The sequence below is a fragment of the Mauremys reevesii genome, linkage group 8 (assembly GCF_016161935.1).
Source record: "Mauremys reevesii isolate NIE-2019 linkage group 8, ASM1616193v1, whole genome shotgun sequence".
NCBI lineage: Eukaryota > Metazoa > Chordata > Testudines > Geoemydidae > Mauremys > Mauremys reevesii.
This window is the reverse complement of record NC_052630.1, coordinates 6,373,721-6,388,642: the sequence shown is the minus strand read 5'-3', so window position 1 is coordinate 6,388,642 and position 14,922 is coordinate 6,373,721. Positions and strand designations below refer to the sequence as shown.

At 50.3% G+C, this 14,922-nt stretch overlaps 1 protein-coding gene and 1 long non-coding RNA gene across 5 annotated transcripts in view; one reads left to right on the top strand and one right to left on the bottom strand.

Annotated features, from left to right (window-relative positions):
- SMIM3 (small integral membrane protein 3) overlaps positions 1 to 13,546 on the top strand; it is a 14,624-nt gene extending 1,078 nt beyond the window's left edge. The window contains exons 2-4 of one of the 4 annotated variants that reach the window (XM_039483974.1): positions 5,219 to 5,355; positions 10,381 to 10,450; positions 11,212 to 13,546. In XM_039483974.1, coding sequence (XP_039339908.1) covers positions 11,223 to 11,408 — 186 coding nt within the window. In that variant the 5' untranslated portion in view covers positions 5,219 to 5,355; positions 10,381 to 10,450; positions 11,212 to 11,222 and the 3' untranslated portion in view covers positions 11,409 to 13,546. Of the gene's footprint in view, positions 1 to 5,218; positions 5,356 to 7,119; positions 8,477 to 10,380; positions 10,451 to 11,211 lie in introns of all 4 variants that reach the window. The other 3 variants (XM_039483975.1, XM_039483973.1, XM_039483976.1) reach the window with 3 other exon arrangements.
- Positions 11,890 to 14,922, bottom strand: LOC120370004. Its single transcript, XR_005583559.1, has 3 exons — positions 13,892 to 14,922; positions 13,627 to 13,786; positions 11,890 to 11,973 (listed from the first exon to the last, which is right to left on the bottom strand). It is a non-coding gene; the product is annotated as an uncharacterized LOC120370004 (long non-coding RNA).

The window sequence follows — 14,922 nt, the reverse complement described above, 5'->3', positions numbered from 1 at the left end:
ACTGAGATTTTTAAAAACTGAGTTCTTTTTATTTGCCTTTTACTTTCTGAGCCTGGCTACACATTTTCAAGTTTTTCTGTGCAACCATAATTGCTAGAAACTTTTTTTTTTTAAGTGAAAACTGAGATCCTCATGCAGGCTTGTCATTCCAGGAGCTGGGGCTTTAAGAAATACAGCCAAATGCAAGACTTGCAGTAAAATTGTGACAGTTGGCAACTCTGCACTCGATTCTCAGTGTCCAAAGAATAGAGTTTTTGGTTACATATGCTGCTCTTCATGTCCAAGGTGCCACATACTATATTGCTCAGACAATACGTCCTTCGACTCCCAAGACTGTTGGCTTTGGCTCAAAGTATGTGAAATTGCTTTATGAAGTTAGATATTGGTAGCTGAGTGACTTACATCAATGCATCAGCCCTTAAGCTCTCAGTAGTGAAGCTGACATGCACAACCAGGAAGGAGATGTAGGTTGGGATGCTGGGTTCCCCCATTACGTTTTGTAAAAAGCCTGCCGCCGAGGTACAACAGAAATCAATAACTGAAGTTTATGTGGAACCTAAGCAACAACAATAAGACGCATGGGTACCCATCTCCTAGGCAGCAGCCGTCTATCAAATGCTGTTCTTTGGGCTATGTTAACAGAGTTAATGGTGGAGGTGCACCACTGGGGAAATAAACAACAGGAAATAAATAACAGTAACTGACAAAATCATCTGAGGAAATAAATTACATCACTGAGGAAATAAACTACAGGAAATAAAGTACAGTAACTGACAAAATCATTGCCAATCCTCTGAGCCATCTAGTCAGATCAGAGATCCCCCCTTTAATAAATAAGTGCTCAAACAAACTTGGTGCCACCATCTGCTCAGTGCCAACCAGGCAGAACTGTGCCAGGCTGGGATCTTTTTAATTACAGAGAGCCATTATGTCTGGTGAATTTCCCTGCCTCTTACAGGAAGTGCCTTAAAAAAACCCAGACTTTCACCATTGCTCAAAACCATGATGAGTATAAACTGGACCGTGAAGTGCCAGAGCTGCTATGGCCAAGCGACTGGCAGTAGCTCCCTGCCGTAACAGTGCCGAGAAGCAGAGCAGCTCTGCGCTACAGAATTGCCTGCGGGGCAGGAGTTTTCTGTTAACGTGTTGTGATGTCCACCACCAGGAAATCCAGACTATTTGACTCAGCAGAGCAAGAACATCCTGTTTGTAAAACACTTTACCGTTATAGGTGATTTCGGATGAAAAGAACATATGCTCTGGATTTTGTGATGAACTCTCTCGTTCAAACAGATTGGCTCTGAAGCTGGAACTCATGCCTTTAAAGTGATGTGGTGGCAGTGAACCTTTAATAAACCATACGTATTTGGTACAACAGGCCTTGGTTTTCACTGCTTTTCTACCTCTAAAAAGCAAAGTAACCACACAATGGGTTATCTGTGAGAGTCCCTTGCATCTGTGACTTAATCCGTCATGAATATGTTCCAGATGGATGCTAAGAGCAGGCCTCGCTAGTCATTAAAGTATGGGATTGGGAGTCAGGATATTTGGGTTCTAGTCTCAGCACTTGCCACTGACTTGGTGAGTCTCTTAACCGCTCCAAGGATCAGTTTCCCCATCTGTAAAATTAGGAAAATAAGTTACCTCCCCAGGGCATTTTAACTTGTTAATCTTTGCTAAGCGCTCAGAGAGCCTCAAATGGAAGGCGCTGCAGAAGCACAGTGTATTCGTAAAACAACAAGGAGTCCGGTGGCACCTTAAGGCTTATGCCCAAATAAATCTGTTAGTCTTTAAGGTGCCACTGAATTCCTTGTTGCTTTTGTGGATACAGACGAACACGGCTACCACCTGACGAGTATATTATTAAAGTAGCTGATGTGTGCTGGGGATTTCCCTCCCACCAGGCTGTTTTTTTCACGTGTGCTGTTTTGTAATCCTCCACTGGGAAGCGTTGCAGGACAGCGAGAGGCCCAGAAGCACATGTTTGCAGGTCACTGTTAGCGGGAAGGTTTCCCACTAGAATCTCCTGGGCTTGAGCCAGCTTCACTAAAGGCACAGAAGGTCTTCTGATCTCCCCACATTCTCACCAAGATACATCTCTGCTTCTCTAGGCATTCAGGCAGGTGGGTGTAGTGATTTCAGGTGGCTTCCTGTTACTCAAGACACATTCTGAGGTTACAGTGTCTACCCCGCCTGTATTCTTGTCTACTGTGTTCTCATTATTTCCCTCCCCAAATTCTTTCCTGGTTTGGTGTGAGAGGCTGTTTTCCATCCCAGACCCTTTGAATTGACCCACTCGGTATTCTTTCTACACCCCCTGGTAGCAATGAAATTCTCCAACTCCATTAACTCTCTTTGCTCTTGGTTTGCTTTGTGCTGGTGATATGAGATCTAATTGATGCATGGGTGTAAGCAGGAGCAAATGACTTCAGTGGAGCTGCACCCACTTGTATAGAGCTGGATGTGGTCCACAACGTTTCACCGGCAAGTCAAGACCGAATGGGACTTGCTTGTGAAAAAGCGGCCTCAGTTTGCCTCTGCCCTCCAGTTGTTCGTGGGTCATTTTAAGAACCAATGGAACATTAGGGTTGGCAGCATAATCACCAAACCATGCTGTGTGTACAGCATAGCTTCACACCATTTAAAAGGGAATGGTAGCAAAACATCCCGAGGCAGCGTGATCCAGTGGTTAGAGCCCCAGCCTAGCACTTAGGAGACCCTGCCTCATCTCCCTGCTCCTTCTCCGACTTCCTGTTTGACCTTGGACAAGTCATTTGATTTCCGCGGAGGTTAGGAGCTTAAATAGCCTCTCTGTGCCTCAGTTTCCCTGTAAAACAGGGATACTAGCGCTGCCCTGCCTCACATGGGTGTTGTCAGGATACAGACTGTGAATTGCTCAGATACTAGGGTAATGGGCATCTAAGTACCCCACATAGATGGTCCCTTGTAGGTGTACCTCTTCCATGCTGCGGCATTCTCCTAGACATTAGAGCAGGAAAAGCCCTACTAACTGATTCAGTCCCCTCCCACTGCAGGCTTGTTCCCTGCAGTGCATTATCCAGCATCCTAATTGCAAATGTTTCAAGGAGTGAAGCTTCCAGCCTTTCCTTCTGGGGACTAGCTCACAACATCTCACTGCAGGATGCTTATCAGCCTCACTTTTCCCTTTCACCCTATTAGCTCATAGTTATTCCCGCAGGCACCACCCCAAATAACCCCTCTCACTCCACGGCGTTTACACCTTCCCCATGTTTGTAGGCTGCTCTCAAGCCCTGCTTCACTGAGCTATACGTAAGAGTGGCTGCAAAAAGTGGAAGTGCTCTTCTGATTTGTTTTTGACTCTCTGTTTGAGTGATTGGAGGCAGCCAGGAATGGATGGATTCCCCCCCCCCCCCTTAGCCTTTCCATCACCCAGGGTAATGGAAAATTCCATCAGGATTCAGGAACAACGCTGGCCTTCTTGTCACAATCAGTCAGGATCTTGAGCTGCGTGCCAAATCTTAGCAAAACAAACGTGTCCCGGAATCCTGCGTGCTGACTCAGAACTGCCCATTCCTGGGACTTGAGGGTCAGGCTTGCGTTTCGTATTGCCCCAGCTCCCGGAGACAAGTGATTCCATGCAGGCATCCGCTCTTGTGTAAAAAGAAGGGACGTTTCTAGCCCTTTTGGCTGTGGAGGAAGGCCTGGAAATAGGAGAAGAAGAACCCAGCTTTATTACATGTTTTTAAAAACGTTGGTTTGGGGGGACAGGGCATGCTTGGGGTTGGCAGAATGGTTAGCTGCAGAGAGCCACGAGGATGAATGAATCCTCGACCCAAGAACGTGTCTTCATTTTCTCAGGGAACTCAGTGTGGTGTCACCCCCTTCCTCTCCTGCAGAATTTCAGTCTGTTTTCCCTCCCCAGGACTTCCCAGCTCCCCCAGGAACTCCTGCTTAGCCGCAGCCCTCTCCACCAGGGACTTGGCGCGGTGCTGCCGCAGGTCCTAGCAGTTCAGTCAGGGTCCCCACATTTCCAGCAGCACCTGAGAATGAGCACAGAAGGAACCAGCTCCAGTGGTGCTCAGTGTGGATGCAATAGCTGGTTCCTCCTAGCGCCACTAGACTCCCTGCGCCTGGCATTGGAGAAGCAGCCCGGGGGAGATGAGCAGGCAGCCCTTGGCCCTCTCTGCTTCGGTCTCGGGCCTGGCAGCGAGCTCCCTGGTACACTTTCTTTCTTTCATTTTAAATTTCCAAAGCAAATGGCAAGGAAATGGTTTTGAGAACACAGGGCTCCTCTAGGTGCAAGTGGCTGGGAAATATAGACCCCTGGTTAGTGCAGGATGCCTGGGACGGGAGCACAGGGTGGAAAGGGAGCAGCAGGATTTGCAGGGATGGGGTAGGAATGATGGAAGAGGTGCTGGGATTCGCAGGAAGGACTTGGGGCCAGCAGGATCCATGACTTTTAAACCTTTGGTTGGTTGCTCCTCCTGCCAGCCATTGCCTTCGCGCTGACGCTGAGCACAGCAGCCGCAACCTTAAACCGCCGACTCAGCCTTTCGAGACGACTGTCCCCCTTTCACGAGTCTGCTTTGTCTTGCGTACCCCCAAGTTTCACCTCCTGGCTTACAAACGCAGACATAAAAATACAGAAGCGTCACAGCACATTGTTACTGAAAAATGGCCTTTTTTCTCGTTGTTACCATATCATTACCAAATAAATCAACTGGAACATAAATCCTGTACTGACATTCAGGGTGTAGAGCGGTGTAAACAAGTCATTGTCTCTATGAAATTTTAGCTTGTTCTGACGTCGCTAATGCATTTTCTGTAGCCTGCTGTAAAACCAGGCAAATCTCTAGATGAGTTGATGTACCCCCTGGAAGACCTCTCTGTACCCCCAGGAGTACATGCTTGAGAACCACCGCCTTAAACCGTGTGCGCGTTCCTGGCGTGTACATGGGCACTGGGCAGCACCGAGCCACAGGGACGCAAACAAAGTCTCCCTTATTAGTGAGTGAGGCAAAGGCCGTTCGACCAGACTGTACGTTCCCTCTTCCTGGAGAGGGTGTGGGCAGAGAGCTGCACATAACTGCACACAGCAGCTTTCTAAGCAGAGAGGGATTCGTACACGCACTGTGTGCTCCCCCCCGCCCACACACACACACCCACTCTGGGCTTCCAGGCAGACGGGCGGAGTCAAGACTCAGAAGGGCTGGACTGATCTTCCTCTCTTACACAGAGAATTACGAGCCAGCGTGTTGGTTCAGCGTGGTGGCTGGGAAAGTTGTCTGCTGGCTACCTTGGAAGATGGTCTGAGTCTCTCTCTTCTTCTTCCCAAGGAGTCCCCTAGCCGCCGAGCTCCCAGGACCCCAGCAGGTAACTATTATCTCTTTCTTTCACTAGCTTTTAAGCACAGCAGCGTCTTGTTCTTAGAGATGATCTCCAGGTGCAAAATTTGGATTTGGCCCCTGAATTTCAAACACGCTCAAGCGCAGGAGGGTCTGATTAATCTCCCAAGTAGTGTAGCTTGATAGAGTCTTATTTCCTGGGCTCTTAGTCCAGTCCTGCCTTCTGAAAACACAACTCCTGCCAGAAGGAAAAAGCACGGGGCATGTGCTGTTGCTGAGATCTTTAGCCACCAAGAGTGAGGGGCCACGTGATTTTTCTCATCTCTTCTGTGTGTCCATGTCTTCCCCGTCTATCATCATGTTTTGTTTTGCCTCATTCTGCGGTCACCGCGTTTCCCCTTTCAGCTATCCCTCCCTCCCTCTCTGAGCCGTGTCACGGAAGAGACAGAGCTACAGGGTGAACGGGAGCTTTTGGTCCTTAGTTCCCCCGTGCGCCTCCCTGTCAGATAGTCGCCCCCGTGCTTCAGGAAAAGTGACTAATTTATTCCTGAACCATCTTTGAAAGATGATTACAGATGAATGTTCAAAAGTTAAGAAAGTCCCTGCTCCTGTTCCAGCAGCAGCCTTAACCTGCCTGGGCTAGATCCTCATTCACTTTCACATGTCCATGGAGTAAGTGATTGATTGACAGCAGCATAAATGAAATCAGAATCTAGTCTGTTGCCTTTACTGTAGGTTTGTTTCCAGGCCAGGGTTGCTGGCCCTGATATGGCATTGGATGATGGCTGCTTTGGCACTGGGATCTCTCAGCCTTCTGCCATGAGAGCAGCTCTCCTCGCTGGCCCTGGCATAAGTGCTTTGGTGTTAGTGCTGGAGTGGGGAAGGCACGCGACCACTCGGAAATTAGCTCCCTGCAGATAGAATTCTTTCTGACATTCGAGCAGCTCGCAGTAAAACTGGTTACGGACCCGTTCCACAAAATGGGCAGCTCTGCAATCGCCACCTTATCCTTTGTGGAGTTAGAATAAGCCCAGCCTGCAATGTTCCTTCTCTAAATTGAAGGGGGAGGGGGGAGGGAGTCATTAATAGAAGTTTAAGGTGAAATAATTGAAAAGAAAAATCTCTTTGTCGTGTGTCCTTACGGAGCTTAGGGTTTGTTATACAGCCCAGCTGGGATACCAGGCTACCTCTGGGGGAGTGAGAGCAGAATATTGGCTAATGATAGGAGAGACGCCCTGGAGGTGGGGAATAGACCCTCTGGCATGTGGCTTCCTAGGGCTGAGATCCGGAGTGGGTGAGCGTGATGGTGCAAAACCTCGCTAATCAGAACTGTGCTACAGAACGTAGGAAGCTGCCATGAGCCCTCTCCCACTGGGGCCCTGCCCTCACCCCAGACAAAGGGGAAGGGAGAGGAACATCTGTTCCTAAGTGCAGCTTGCTTCCTCCCTGGTGACATTTAATATTTTATAAACGGGGGTGAGATTCCGTGCCCAGGAGAGCGAGGGTCTGGCAGCGCTGGCTGGAATCAGGCATTTTATGCAAGTGCCCCATTCCGGCAACGGACATTTACTCTAACTTGCCCCAGCCTCTGTTTATTCCAAACCTTTCACCTCTCTCAGCTCTGCCTATGCATCTCAGTCCTAAGGTGCAACACTCCGTGTTACTCCAGTGCAGAGCACAGAGTCCTGAATTAGTTGGGCCACGTGCTGTTTCCAGTGGTGATGTTGATACCCATCCAGTGGGCACTAAACTCAGCCCACCAACCTTCATTACTTTTTGTAACCTACTGCAGGCTAAGATTCGAAGCCAGATCGCCAAAGCGGACAGCACAGGGATGTACCCTGCTCGGTGCCACTTAGCCCAACATTTTCAGAATTAAGCCAGGCCTCATTTGCATGCGCCATCACCACACGTGTGCACAGGATCACAGTAAATGCACCTACAAATGACCATGTAGGTGTGTGCCTGTCTGTTTGCAGGCACATTACCACAGCTGCATGCATGGTTGCAGGAACGGCACACGTTAGGTGCTCCACTGACTATGCATTTTTGCCACAAGCACCATTTTCAAAAATTGGTGGGTCCTTCTCTCCTATGGGGTGTTTCCTTAGGCAAATCATACTACTACATTATGGGCAGATAGGTATTGGGGCAGTTCGGACACAAATACAGTGCCACTGAATCTTGGTCTTGAGCCCCAAGCAGGGACAGTGGAGAAGGACTGGATGACCTAGGCCTCATCCATCTTTAACCTCTGTGCTTCTAAGCCGAGTGCTGGAGGGATCTTCAGAGTCTTCGTAGCACTAATGAGCACTCATGTCGCAGAGGCCGAATGTGCTGGACTGCAGCGATTCCCAGGCACGGTGGTTACATAAACAGCCCGTGTTTCAAGAAATCCCTTCAAGGCTCTGCTGTGGGTGCAGCCTGTCCTTTGAATCTGCATGAGCCTTGACCTAATGTCCCCACCATTAGCTGAGATTACGGCTCTTATCTGCAGGGCCCTTAAGGCTTGACATCTTGGTTCCTCCTGCCCTACCTTTGCCGGTATTAGTGTGACGACAAGCGCCTGCAAGAGTGGAAGTACTTGCTGAGCAGCACCAGAGATAAAGCTCCAGAGTGACATGGCACGCAGGGCGCCAGCCAGGGCTCCATTCGAGGGCTTGTGCCGGCAGGTGCACATGCCGTATTTATAGTTCTGGGAATGGAAATAACAGTCAGGATCCATTTAGAGCTTGGGCCAAAATAATTCCATCCTGCTCTCTCCCCGGGCTTAGCTGAGGTGGCCAACATTTACTAGCACATGCACCGGAGAGGGAGATCGGCTTGTGCATTTCATCCACACACCTCAGACAGAACAAGTTTTCAGTGCCGAGCCGGGATGGACTCTCCGCTAGGGGGAGGAGAATCAGAGCTGTGTCTCTGGGCCATTTGTGATGGACAAGGCGCATCACTGAGACTGCAAACGAGGACATATATTTTCTCCCAGACGGATACCTACTTAGAATGCCCACTGCCATAGCCTCTAAGCGCCTCTTTGGGACTATGGACTTCCCCGGGACCACTCCCATGAGTAAGGATTGCAGGATCAGCCCCTAAGAGTGTGCACCATTTGTCACCCCCGGGGTCACTGGATCTACACCTTGACCAAGGTAACTTTCCTCTGCTGCTCCCCTAGAAGCTTGTTCTTCCCGGGGTTCTGTTTTTGATTCAGCCCCCACTGCATTTCTGGGGGGGCCGGGGCACAGAGCAGGTCGTCTTTGCTGAGCGCAGCCCCCACTATGCTGGAAGAGTAGCTTTTAACGTCAGTTGAAACGTGCCAGCGAATTCTTGCCCTGAAACACGCCTGAACCTGCTGATGACATAAGGAGGCCTCTCCCCTGCCATAGGGAAGCGCATGGACCCGCATCACTTGCATGCCAATTTCAACCAGTCCTTCCTTCCAGCCACATCCTTCGTTAACAGGTGTGTGATGCAGGAGTGGGTGGAGCCTGGTCTGGGCCCTGGGCTCACCCAGGGAAATGTGTTTGCTCAGAACTTGGGAAAGACACATCTCTCCCCTTCCTGGTCACTCATTACCTGCAGCTCTATGGGGAAGGATGGGGAGTCCTGGTGGGGGGGGGGGGACTGGGAGCAGAGCCAGTGACTCAGTCCCCTCTCAGAAGACCAGTCTAGCTGGCATAACAGCCATTACACCAACAAACCTCACCTACATCCCTCAGGATTTAATTACAAACAGCTCTGCTCAGTCCATCACACCTTGATTGTTATAAGCAGACGGCTCAGAGAACCCCAGAGACAGGTCTTTGTCATGGTTGGTTCTGTTTAAACAAAGATTCGCCAGGCCCTACTTTGAATGTCCTTCCCCCTCGACCCTCCCATTTAGAAAGGAAGTGCTGTCCAATGGTTAGGACTTTAACCTAGGAACCGGGAGGCCCATGTTCAATTCCCTTCTCCACCACCGATTCTCTGTGTGACCTTGGGTGAGTCATTTAGCTGCTCATTGCCTCAGTTTCCCATCAGTCAAAAGGGAAACGTAGCACTCCCCTACCTCACCCGGGTGTGTGAGGATAAATGCATTAAAAGAGTGTGAGGTGCGCACATGCAGTGATGATGAGGGCCAGATAAGGACCTGAGAGAGAGAGAGATTGTCCGGCTGCTCCACTAAGCTCTGGGAACAAGATAACACCCCGGCCCTGGGCTCAGCTCTGAGAAAGCTCTTCAGAAGGAAGGAGGAGGCAGAGGGAGGTTTGCTCTGCAGACTAGCACACTCTGGAGTTCACTGGAGAGACATGAAAGAGGAGCAGACAGTGCGGGGGTGGATAAAAGACCAGAAAAATAAAGCACAGCCCGTCAGTCCTACCTGATGGTGTCATCTGACGATTTTCTGGTAATTAAACTATTAACTCCATGACTCAGAAAGCCACGAGTATAGGAAGAGAGATGCCTCAAGGGCAGCAGAATTCAGTGGAAGATGCCACAGCATGAATCCTACAGCCCGGTGTTGTCAGAACCCAGCAGAGAAACTAGAAAAGTAGCTCCAGGATGGAGAGTGTTGATTGGACATTCCATCCCTAATCCCCCGGGGAAATCCCCAGTGCAAACAGACGTGACACTGGCAGCCAGGGCCTTAAGTTTAAATCTGCGATTTTCCAAAGTGCTTAGAGGAATTAGGTACCCAACTTCCATTGACTGTATGGTGGATTTAGGCACCTAACTCTCCTAGTCTCATTTGAAACTCCCAGCCTAAAACAATATCTATACTGATATTGTGGTAATCAGATGCTGAATTTCTCCTGTGCAGGGTTGTTGTGGCCGTTTTGGTCTCGGGATATTAGAGAGATAAGATGGGTGAGGTAAAATCTTTTACTGGCCCAACTTCTGTTGATGAAAGAGACACGCTTTCGAGCTACACAGAGCTCGTCTCACTAATTTCAAAGATTTTCACTCAGCAACGCACACATCACGGTATAACTGACCAGAATGCCCGGGTTGCTGCTTTGTTCTCTCAAGTCATATAGTAATAACAAATAATTAACAATTAGTATTTTTACAGCGGCTTTTATCCAAGCCTTGCATGCGCTGGGCCTCCTGACAGCAGCTTTGCAAGGGCCACTTAACAGCGGGTAAATGGTGTTACATACATTTATTATATATGTATATACAGAGTTGCTAAGGTACTTAGTCAGCGCCACACAGCAAGTCAATGGAAGAGATGGAAATAGGGCTCCTGGCACCCAGCCCCCTTCTCTAAGCATCAAACCAAGCTTCTTTGTTTGAAATGTGCGTTCACGAGTTTACATTTCTGCCACGTCTGCCTTGCACAGAGTGCTTCAAAATACAGATGTCTGCAAAAGTAATACGCTATGCCAAGGACGAACCTTGATAAAAGTTTAAAACTTCAGCAGGGTTTCCAAATACATGAGACAGCAGCACCAGACGAGCTCCAGGCATGCAGGGTAGGGTTTGAAAATTTCACCCGAAAGGCCATTCCTCCTGCTTGTGGCCCAGCTCTATTGCTGTCGACAATAAAAAGAGCAAAGTCGGGGGGTGGAGGAGGCTGAGGCCTTTAATGTGACCTGAGAAACGAGAGGAGGAAAGTTGTATTTTCAGCCTAGGTTGGGAAAGGCCGGGAGTGAGATGGAAAGAGACAGTCGGTGATTCTGTAGTGCCAGGGCTAACTGGGAGGAGGGAGGGGGTTAGAGATGGGATGGGGAAAGTGAGGAGGGGGTAGGATGGGGGGAACCGTGGAGGAGAAGGGAGGGGAAAGACATGGGGTGAGTGGGGAAGAGGGGATGAAGGGGATGGGATATATAATTATAGGGTCTTTTCTGGAGTGTACTGCTCTGTGCCCTGCTTTATCCGTAACTCTTTCTTTTTGTGGCAGAGAGGAGGAGGATGGAAGTCATGAGCAGCCCAAATCCCACCATGTCTGCCATCCCCAAGCACATCCTGGACATCTGGGTCATTGTGCTGATCATCCTGGCCACCATCCTGGTCATGACATCCATGGTGCTGTGCCCAGCCACGGCTGTCATCATCTACAGGGTGCGGACTCACCCCATACGCAACGGGGTCGTGTGAGAACAGAGCCCGGGGCCGGTTGGCCTCCCTCAGACAATGCTGGAGAAAAGACAGTGGGCGAAGTATGCAGCTCCCTGAGCTCACTCCATGTGAGGTAGCACCATGGAGGGGTGGGGACCAACGTGCCAGCCAGGGCATCGCAGGATGCACAGGCTGATACTCCTGGGACCAAAACTCCCTGTGTGTCGCCCAAATGCACCCAAGGGAGCTGGGTTAGTCACCCACTCCAACTGGTGACAAAGCTTTTTCTGGAGTCTGGATGGGTGAGTCCCCCGCAGTGGGTGCAGCGGCCCAGAATGCCCCTGTCTGGGCTTCACCTCATGCGCTCCAATCAAAATGGCCCCCTTGTATTTACCCAGCGAGCTACTCAGAAACGACAGGGAAACAGGCCAGGCGCCGCAGAGGAAATGTTCAACTTCTGAGAGCAAAGCTGTCGAAATGGTTTCCAGATGCGGTCGCTCTGGACGTTGAGCGACTCCTGCCGTGCCGCGAGGGCAGGGGCTGGTGACCTCTGGCGCCTCACAGCTGGGATCTCCCATCTGCATGTCCCAAGCTCCCCCAGGCACTGGAAAAGAACAAGGAAGGGAAGTGGGGTTCAGTGAAAGTAATTTATTTGGCAGGGGGGGAGGGGATCCATGTAAAGTGGCAAAAACGGGGGATGCCTTTGGCTTCTGGATTTGCAAAGCCTTGGGACCGTATCAGCATCATTAGCACAGTGAAGGGGCCAATCGCAGCTGTGTCAGTCTTGCTGTGTTGCAGGCATATGGTACCAGAAATGTACTAGGTGTGGTTTCAGAGGAAGGCCCTTTGGCTAACAGGTCTTGGGAGTGACACAGCATCATCCCCAGGCAGCCAGTCGCCCCTTTTCTGGGCTTGTCACCTTGTTTTGGTTTCTTAATATCTTTGTAATGAAAGGGCTAGATTGGCGCCCGCTGAGTGGGTCCAGCCGAGATCAGTCCCAGGTTGCAATATGCCTCCACCCTGCTGTAGAGAGGCCCCTAGTCCAGGGCTACGGGGCTTGTCCAGTCTGGGTGGTCCGTTCAGCCCTTGACCTCTCTCCAGAGATTGCCAACAGGGAGGCGTTACTGTGGTGCTCTGTGTGACAGGGACACCCGGCCACTGGGAGCTGCGCTCATGGGACACAGACTCTCCCCAGCCGCCAGAGGGTAAATCTGTGCTGGATGTGAACCAGTGCTGAAGACACCCCCCTCCCCCTCCCCCCCCGCACCAATGTCCTTAACGAGCGCAAGCCACGTAGTTCTCCTGCAGCCCCTCTGCTCTTCCTCGCCCAAAGATGGGGAGGAAATGGTTAATGAAACAGGAGAATGCAAATTCCAAGCCAGCGCCCAGAGAGAAAGTGCAGTGAAGGGGGAAGAAGTGAGCCCCTCTTAGTACTCAGCAGCCAGTCTGGATTGGGGCCACCCTCTGGATATAGGTTATAGACTCAAAGCTAGAAGGCAGCACAGGGTTATTTTATCCTCACCTGTAACGGGCAGCTGAGACTGCTTGGACAGAACATTCCTAGGTATGTGAGTGCAAAGGGATGCATTAGGGCTAGCATGGCAGTGCACTCCCCCTTCTCACTGGGAGAACCAGCTCACAATCCACGGCAGTGAGTTTGCAAGCCTTGTTCTTGGGGGGGTAGTTCTGTGCAGTGGAAAAGCTCTGGGTACTATGGTACAGTTAGCAGCCAGTGCCCAGGAGAGGGAGGCCAAGGGCTGGGAAAACTCAAAGACAGGAGTGCTTTGGCCCTACTATGTGTTGGACCCAGGCACGGAATAGCAGGGGACACTCCCAGGGGTTCGTGAGCTGCGTCCTAAGACTGGAATAACGGGGGAAGGGGAAGGGACGGTTGCTGCAGCTCGGGACTATGTGTGGAAAGGCTGCCCAGAATCTGGCTGCAGCCATTGCTCGCTGGCTGTTGCTTTCCCAGACACTAAAACTCAAAACTTAAGCTGCCAAATTTGCACCTTTTGAGGTGCAAGAAAAAGTTATGGGGGAAAAAAAGGAACAGGAGGGTGAATGCAATGTACATAGGAAAAGCGTGACATAAATGTATTTATAGGATGTGCCTGAGCAAAATCACCATCATGTAAGCTGTGATATTGCACCAATCCATGGAATAAATGGACTTTATTCTACACGTGTGGATGTCATGACGTTCCATCAGTGCTAAGGACATTATTGGGTCCATAAATCCTTCGTACACTGAGCTCACCGGCAGCGTTGCCTGCACTCCCTGCCTGTCCTGAGCCATGGCCCTGGTTTTGTTGATGTGTGAGATGAGGAACTCCTCAAGGCATGGACCGTCTCTTCTTCTGTGCTCTGTAACAGATTGTGTATGTCATCAGCGCACCACATTACAGAGGTAGGTACAGCTACAAAAAGAGAGATGAATATGCTTAATAAAGTAAATAGCGTCAGATGGAAAACAAACGGGTAAGATAAAATCCCACAGAACTCTTAACAAAAGCCAGACCTACCCATATGGCACGCAAAGTGCTTGCTGGGGTGCTGCAGCATGAGGTTTTATTTTCTCATGGTCAGGCTGATCTGTGTAACTGACTCCTCTCCCCAGACATCTTGTGACCACCACAACCTCACTGCATGAAGCACAGCATGTCTCTTGGTGCAGGGCTTTTGTTTACATCTTGGGTTTGAAACCAGCTTTACGTGAGCAAACAGGAGACGGGGCTAAGTCAGAAGGCTGTGGTGTGGGAAGGTGGTGGAAACGTGCAGGTTTCTGAGACCACAGAGAGGCAGGGGGAAGCTGTTACCTTTACCTACATCCTGTTTCTGCCCTCAGAGGCGCTAACGGGAGATAGAAAAATGCTGACGATACAGTGATGCAGCTTGAACAGGGACATTCCACTGCTGATGTTCTTTCAGCAGAATCGTCTCAGGCTGGGTAGCATTTTCCAGTGAAGCTTGATGAGGTGCTGGTTCTGAAGGCACCTATGGACTGTGCGGTGGTACAGGCCGTGCAGTGTGCTCAGACCATGGGAATGACAGCATGAGGTACAGGGCGATGGAGAATCGGGTCCTAAGTCAGTGATGGAGGCAGGAACGGAACCCTAGAGTCCTGACTCCTACCTGCTCTGCGCCAGGCACTGGAGTATTCTCCTTTCCATAGAGTGTTTCAAAGCATTTTAGTTTACAAAGTAATGAGTTAGGCCAGGCCTGCGCAGGGGACACACAGCTGCCATTGCATGATAAGCAACAGCTCTCACGTTGTTTAGCCAGGAGGCTGGGGTTATCCCTTGGGATCTTTAGCCTCCGCCTGGACAGTGACCAGGAATGAACAGAGAGGACCTTGGTTTAACATCTGTGTTTCCCACTGCTACTCAGTCCTGTTTGGAATGTCTGAGCTTTCCATTCCTGGGCATAACATGTCTGATCCCCATGCAGCTCAGATGCACACCAGACACCACAGTTGTTGGGAAATGCCACCTGGGCTCTAACAGAGTCTTGGGGCCATGGTCCCAGTGGATAGTGATCTGTGCCACAGGAGCGA